The sequence below is a fragment of the Papaver somniferum genome, unplaced genomic scaffold (genome assembly GCF_003573695.1).
Source record: "Papaver somniferum cultivar HN1 unplaced genomic scaffold, ASM357369v1 unplaced-scaffold_114, whole genome shotgun sequence".
NCBI classification, from domain to species: domain Eukaryota; kingdom Viridiplantae; phylum Streptophyta; class Magnoliopsida; order Ranunculales; family Papaveraceae; genus Papaver; species Papaver somniferum.
Window position 1 is genome coordinate 4,004,204 of NW_020620381.1, and position 8,018 is coordinate 4,012,221.

Genomic DNA, 8,018 nt, shown 5'->3' on the forward strand with positions numbered 1-8,018 from the left:
ACAGGTCATACGAGTGACCAGTCATTCGGTCACGGGTGCACATGTGAACCAATTACTCGGTCACGGTGGCCACTAATTCGGCCTACACCCCGCGTACGGGCCTAGCTCTGATACCATGTAAAAATCTGCGGACATCCAACTCAAAACCAATTGGCAATGAATGGAGCGGCCCTTCCATATTATATTTGAAGTTCATTATGCGGAAACTAGTGATGTGGGACTATTGTCCTTTCACAGAAGCGTTCAGGTTCTAACGAACTTGGTGAAGCATATATCGTTAAGTTCGTTTTACTCGACTTAATGATGATTTACAGAATAATTTTTAATTAGTTAATACTTAGTTGACGGCAAGTTACACATGTTATTAGATAACCAGACATGTGTCGTCCTATGATAGGCAGGAACAGAGGGACAGTGAAATTTTGGGTGTAGGAGATCTGCTGCCCTTAGTCCTTTCATACAGTAGTTTTTATATCATATCATTATATAAAAACTGTGGTATTTTTGTGATTTAAATGCTCATACTCCATTGGAGATGCTCTGAGCGGGTTAAAGGTTGTGTAAAAGAATAAAATGCAGGTTGCGCTCTATTATTGACTTGGTTTTCTATTTAAGACAGCATCATACATCGCTTGAGTATTATTCATGGAACCAGTAATGTTGCTTTCTTTGTTTCTCATTCCTTCTCTAGTTTGTTTCTGTACTCTTTATTTCCTGTTCATCTTCTCATCTTTTAAAAACAAGTCAATTTCCAAATACCCACCGGGAAATACTGGATGGCCGATAATCGGAGAAAGTATTGAATTTTTCAATGTCCAGAAATTCATACAAGAAAGAATGGATAAATATTCAAAAAAGATCTTCAAAACTTCCGTGGTCGGTAAATCTGCTGCTGTTCTTTGTGGTCTAGACGGTAACAAATTTTTGTTCTCCAACGAAAATAAACTCGTGGTTTCATGGTGGCCTCAATCCATCCAAAAGCTGCTTCCTTTCACCAGTAAGATCTCCCTTAAAGAAGAAACCACAAAAGTACGTAAAGTACTTTCTCAATTTATTATGCCGGAATCCCGACAAAGGTACGTACTTCAAGAATAAAACGATCATTAGAACCTCGTATAGTATACCATCTGTAAGTAACTCTTTTCTGTTATTCGTTCATGCAGGTGTATCTCTATAATCGATAGAGTGGTGATGCAACATTTAGTTACAAATTGGGATAACAAGAGCAAAGTGACAGTATCACCTCTGGCCAAGAATTACGCACTTTGTTTAGCTTGTCATTTATTTCTAAGCCTAGATGATGCTGCTGGAATCGAAGAATTAGGTGTACCTTTGGAGCAATTAAAGGATGCATTTTTTTCGTTACCGGTAGATTTACCCGGAACAACTTACAACCTTGGTATTAAAGCATCGAAGTTGGTTCTAAATAACATAGTGTTGATAGTTAAACAAAGGAAGATAAAGCTTTATCTACACATGACGTGTTATCTCACATGTTATTAGAAGTTGACGACGATGGGAATCTCATGGATGAATTAGACGTTGCTAGCAAGATCTTAGGATTGTTTCTTGGTACCGATAATACAATTGGCGCTGTCATTACTTTTATTATCAAATATCTTGCTGAGCTTCCCGGTGTCTACATTGAAGTCCATAAAGGTATATATACTAGTTAGTTTTCTCGAGTTTCTGATTGGTCATCACTACTTTTCCTAATATTATTTGGTGTATAACTCGTACGTGTTCATCCCTTGTTATCAATCACGATTATCATTTGAAGTGTATGTTAAATGACTTACTGATCATCTATGAATATCAGAAATAACGGAAATAGAAAGATCAAAAGACCTGGGAGAACCGCTAAATTGGGAGGATATACAAAAGATGAAGTATACATGGAACGTCGCATGCGAAGTATTGAGATTAGTACCACCATGTCAAGGAACTTTCAGGGAAGTGATTTCTGATTTCAACTATAAAGGGTATTCTGTGCCGAAGGGATGGAAGGTAGTAACCGAATCTTAGTTGATAAGTGGGATGTATTCAAACGCCTCTAACTTTATCAATTTTGTAGATTCTCAGACTGTTAGCGTCTAATATCAATTTCTTCCTATTTTTATAATTTATGTAGTTGTTTTGGAGCCAACATTCGACACACATGGACTCGGATTACTTCTCAGAACCTGAAAAATTTGATCCGACAAAATTTGAAGGTAAAGGACCGGCGCCATACACATATGTACCATTTGGAGGAGGACCACATACTTGCCCGGGAAAAGATCTAGCAAAACTCCAGATACTAGCATTCATGTACCACGTAGTGCGAAAGTACAAATGGGAAAACGTATTACAAGATGAAGAAGTTCTTTTATACCCGTTTCCGAGGCCTGTGGATGGTCTTCCTGTTCTTCTTCAACCTAGAACTGACTCGAGTAAAGATTAAATAATTTGTGTTAGATGTGTATAGAAGAACTGCCTTAATGAATGACTCCAAAACGTTTGCTGAAAATTTTTCGCAACCATTTTTTAATCCTTGTCATGGAGCACTTGATAACCATCAAGTGGTCGGATTCCCGCCCTCCAACCTAAATACTAAATTGGACAAAATGGGGACCCGAACACTAAAACGTACCAAAATTTGGGAGCCAAACACAAAATAACTCTATTCCAAATGTTTTCAGATCGAGTTCAGTAACTCTTTCCATATACTAACATTATGTCGTTGATCATTCCGATTTTTACCGTTGATAACTAGGACGGAGCAAGGACATTTATACTACGGGGTCAAATAATTTTTCTTCCGACATTCACAAAAAAAAATAGTTTTAATCCATAATTAAATTACAGCTATAAGTGATAAGACAGCTTCTATAGCATAAACGTTTCCGTGCATGCTTTAAAGACCATGACCTCTATTTTGGCAAAGGAATTGTGCACACTAACGTCAGTAGCTGAAACATCTACCAATTAGCCCATGTGTAAACACAAAATCCATTGCATATATGAATTATGATGTTCAAAGACTTAAAAATATGCAACAGGATGTAGAGCTTGAAAGGCTTGAAACGCTAGAATATCAGTAAATCGATGACGATCACATACATTCATATTTATATAAACTTGTGCAAAATACACCTTGTGTAATCTATATAGACAGGCATTATCCCCAAGAAAAAAGGTGAAGACCACCTCTAGCCTATATTTCATGAGGATTAAAAAAGGCGATCTGTCTAGTTGAAATACGTGAATAAATATTTCTAGACATGTTCTTATGCTTGCACATCAGTTTTCCCTTTCGGTGGCAAGCTGGCTTCTATCATAAAGTAGGGCAAATGATATTTTCTCAATTTTAGTGGTACTATAATTGTTTTTGACTGGAGAACCACAGGTCCAAAATAAGAACGTTTCGTCAATTATCACTAAATTATGAATAATCAGTTTGATTCACATTTTTAAACACAAGTGCAATGCACATGGTAGGAGTAAAATATGAGAGACTGAGAGCTGCAATTAAGAATTTAAGATAATATATTTCTGCTTGTAATATGGCTGCCAAAACATACAGAACGTATTAATTTATGTTAACTACATGACCTTATTCTGTAATCTATCTTTAAATTATTTCTTATGCAGTGGTATCAGTGACGTTATAAACCAGCATATTAAAAAAAAAAAAGTTATGGTAATGCTATGATATAATTTTGTTTAACTTAGTCAAATGTGTTTGGTGTCTATTTTAAACAAAAATGACGACATGAGAAGCAAGCTAGAATTGAGAATACATACAATGAGTGAAGGATCATCTCCAACTCAAACGATATACATCAACCAGACTGTTAACTGTGCTTCAACTTCATTGAAAAGCCAAGCCGGAGCATTATCTAAATACCTCTACGAAAGGGCAAATTATAAGAGTTGAGATTATTTTATCTCGGTTGGCAACTTTGAATTATGATAATGGGTTTTCTAATAACAAGGTAGATATAGAAAAGCTACTACATGTGCAGTTTATCCCCACGAGGTAGTTGTGTCACAATTGATATTTTTCTGGTACGTAATTCTATGACCGTGAGGAGATAAATTTTGACGCACCGGGCATATTTTGAATCGGGGTGTTAGATTTAGGATAAAGAATAGTATTAGATCAACAGGTAACTCCAAATTCATTATTCAACTATAAAATTTCCGTGGAATACTATATAAGAAAGACCTTTCACAATTAATTTTCATCAACATCAAAACAAAAGATTAGGCTGAATATATACTAACATCTAGTCACCGGAAACTAGACATCTGGTTTCCAACATTTTCATCGCTGGAACACATACTAACAACAATATGAATATTGTTGCTGAAGATATTCATGTTATTAGGCACAAGAAAGCACTTGAATTCATAGAAGAGGTGACAAAAAATACAGACAAAATTCAGAAACTAGTCCTCTCTGAGATTTTGTCAATCAGTTCACACGTCAAGTACTTACAGCGTCACGGTTTAAACGGTCGTACAGATTGTGAAACCTACAGGAATCTCATTCCCATTGCCACTTACGATGATCTTAAACCTTTTATAGAACGCATCGCCAATGGTGATACTTCACCAATCCTGTGTGGCCGTCCCATAACAGATTTCGTCGTCAGGTCAGTTCTAGTACTTTTGCTTTTCTCGACCCCATTTTGTTCTTGCATCTTGCGAGATTCTTTCTTTTGCGTTTGGATCTTTACGATAGTTGAATTGACCAGTTTTGCATATTTGATTTTGCGGATAGGTGCCTTTTCCGAAGGGATTCTCAAATTTTATTTTATATGTTTCAGCACTGGAACTTCAGGTGGCGAAAGGAAGATATTTCCATGTATAGAAGAAGATACGGAACGCTTATTGTTTGTTCACCGTCTTGTAATGCCTGTGGTGAACAAGCACATAACAGGTATTGGTAAAGGAAAAGCTATGTTTATTATGTTCACAAGAGAGATTTCTTATACTCCTGGAGGACTACCAGTCAGTTTTCCGTTGACGCGTGTTCTCCGAAGTTTGGAATTTAAGAATAGACCTTACGATCCATTCGACGATTGTAGTAGTCCAGAAGAAACCATTCTTTGCGAAGATTTAGACCAAAGTATGTATTCTCAGTGTCTTTGTGGACTCTATCAAAGCAAACTAGTTGTCCGTGTTGGATCTGTTTTTGTAGGCTTGTTACTGAAGATTGTACTTTTTATTCAAAAACGCTGGTCTCTACTCTGTAATGACATCCGAACAGGAACTATCAATACCCAGATTGTCACGGATGTATCAGTACATGAAGCTGTCAAGAAAATACTAGTAAAACCTGATCCTGAACTTGCTGATTTTATCGAGATTGAGTGTAAGAGTGATGAGTCATGGAAAGGTATTATATCTAGGTTATGGCCTAATGCTAAGTACATTGATGCTGTCATAACAGGGTCTATGTCTCAGTATATACCGTCCGTCGACTTTTACAGTAATGGACTCCCATTAGTTTCTACTAGGTATGCGTGTTCAGAATCCTTCCTAGGTTTAAACCTTAACCCTCTTTGCAAACCAGATGAAGTTGCATACACCTTTATCACTACCGTGGCTTATTTTGAGTTCTTGCCAATATTTGACGAGAATCAACAGAAGAACAACAAGCAAGAGCAACATGATGCGCAAGAGCTAGTTGAACTGGCCAACGTTAAGCTCGGACATGAATACGAAGTTTTTGTCACCACGTATAATGGTAAATATACGGCGTTGCTTATATTCATTTCATTACACTAATTAAGCGAGTGATGGAAATATCATGAATTTATGCGCAGGACTTTATCGGTATGGAATTGGAGATGTGCTGAGAGTTGTTGGGTTCAAAAACACCGCTCCACAATTCCAATTCATATGCCGTAAGAAAATACTTCTGAGCATTGATATTGAGAAGACAAACGAACTGGAGCTTCACAATGCAGTTCAAAATGCAATGAAACATCTCATATCGAAGTTCAATATATCCCTGGTTGATTACACCAGTTATGCCGATACAACAAGTACTAGAAATCATGGGCACTACGTTATCTACTGGGAGCTTCAAGACCACAACTCTAACGTTAATAATAATGCAGTTACCATTCCTAGATTGGTGTTCGAAGAATGTTGTTTCAAAATTGAAGAGTCATTAAGCTTTGTATACAGAATGAATCGTACGATAGACAAATCAATTGATCCTCTGGAGATAAAGATAGTCGAGACAGGAACTTTTGACAAATTGATGGATTATGTTGTTAGCCAAGGTACGTCCGTCAGCAGTTACAAAACTCCACGGTGCATGAAAAATGTTGAGCTTCTAAACTTTTGTGTTGTTTCGAATTACTTCAGTCAGGAATTCCCACATTATGCTCCTGGCTTGTGATTAAACAAAAAAAATGTCTTCTTTTTCCAAGTATTTTTTATCTTTCAAGTATTTTTCAATAAAACCTTTTTCTTTTGATCCTGTTTTTCATTTCTCATTCATATGTAATTTTTGGTTCTCCTAATTCCGAGCAATGGTGCCTATCAAATATCATGCGCAGGGTAATTGTGAATCCAATTTCCACATTCCCCTCAATCAATCTAGATGTAAAATTTGAACCAGCACTGCTTGATGGGTAATCCATTTAATATAAACCACCCTTATTCCGAAGGCACTCAGGCAGACTGTGGAGAAATACTTCCAGGACTTCTTTTTCGGCAAAACTTAATTGATGGGACGACCAATAACCCAGATAATTAGACCCACTCATTACAGTTGATTGTTTTTTTAGGGTGTTGGTGCTGGTCATGATGTTTATTTGTATTGGTTCTGCTATTTTAATTTTGTTTTTATGTTTAACCCGTGAATAAAAATTTATCTGAAATGCAAAAGCTTACCTAACGAATGCCAATCTTTCTAATACGAACAACGAATGGTCGAGTCACTTGTGCTGGTATCCCAACAAACAGTCCACCATCTCAACCATACAAGTGTTTTTGCTAGCTCATTGATTCAACGTAGAGCTAATCATACAATCGTATACTTCTGTTGATTTTATGCCACGAGTAAGGAGAGTTGACGAAGGTCGGGGAAGTATTTTGAATGGAAATTCCTTACAATTGATCTTTTCAAAAGAACTTATAAAACAGTTAACAAATAGTCTACTATGGAGTTCTTCTTCCAGGTTGTCATTCTCTGTCCACCTTGCAGGATGCTATTCAGGTTTTTGTTGTTTTCTAATAGATTGAAGTTCTGCAATTCATTCTTGACGCCCACTTGACAGCATCCTGAACTGTTATGAAGTCGCCTTCCTCTTTGCTTTGAGCTCTCACTCCTCTCGTAGTTATTCCAATTGTGTCTCCCGAGGGCACTATAATGCATGGTAACACCAACACCAATTAGTCCCGTAAGAGAATTAAGATTAGACATATAAGCAAAGGTAACATTCAGGTTAGGAGTGTTATCATCATCTGTAGTTATTCTACTTTCTCTAGTGTTATTGTCCCTAGTGGAGATTCTCTCCGATAAGTTCAGATGGTTCATTATGAGAGTAGTCGTGGATTTAGGATTTGGTTGCATCTTCTTGAAGGCCACATCACATCTGGCTTTCCAGAAAAACCAAGAAAGGGTAGCAGCTATAGCCTCCCAATCTCCCCAATGTGTTTGAGGATGGTTTCTGGAAAGCCAAGGGGAGCACCAGTCAACTAGAGAAGTAAAGTCTGGGGTGGAGGCATTCATGTTTAGGGAACAATGAGCCCAAACCGCTCTGATAAAGTTTCATTGCATTAACAAATGTTCTCTTCACTCAAAATGAGTCTTGGACATCACACAAACAGGATTAATATAAGGAATGTAGGTATAAATATGTCAACTAAAAGGTAAAATGTTTTGTTGCAATTTCAAAGTGAAGAAAATGATACTTGGAATAACATTCATATCCCAATTTTTCGCTGTTAAAGTTTCTTTTTGCCGGTCTTTTTCTTTTCTAAGTGTCTTTGGCAGGTTCAAGTTCGCGTAT

At 37.0% G+C, this 8,018-nt stretch overlaps 1 protein-coding gene and 1 pseudogene across 1 annotated transcript; both read left to right on the plus strand.

The window, feature by feature from the left end:
* The first annotated feature begins 570 nt into the window (after positions 1–570).
* LOC113328862 lies at positions 571–2,443 on the plus strand (annotated as a pseudogene).
* Positions 2,444–4,308: 1,865 nt separating this feature from the next.
* On the plus strand, positions 4,309–6,400 carry LOC113328863 (indole-3-acetic acid-amido synthetase GH3.6-like). Its single transcript, XM_026575858.1, has 3 exons — positions 4,309–4,640; positions 4,815–5,737; positions 5,817–6,400. Exons 1-3 carry the CDS (start codon positions 4,339–4,341, stop codon positions 6,398–6,400), a joined length of 1,809 nt encoding a protein of 602 aa, XP_026431643.1. The 5' UTR covers positions 4,309–4,338.
* The last annotated feature ends 1,618 nt before the right edge of the window (positions 6,401–8,018 follow it).

Bases quoted from the DNA above. Each gene is read 5' to 3' on its own strand.
- LOC113328863 (XM_026575858.1), top strand. From the start codon at position 4,339: ATGAATATTGTTGCTGAAGATATTCATGTTATTAGGCACAAGAAAGCA. The intron at 4,641-4,814 runs GTCAGTTCTAGT...TATATGTTTCAG, and splicing joins ATAACAGATTTCGTCGTCAG to CACTGGAACTTCAGGTGGCG. The intron at 5,738-5,816 runs GTAAATATACGG...ATTTATGCGCAG, and splicing joins TTTTGTCACCACGTATAATG to GACTTTATCGGTATGGAATT.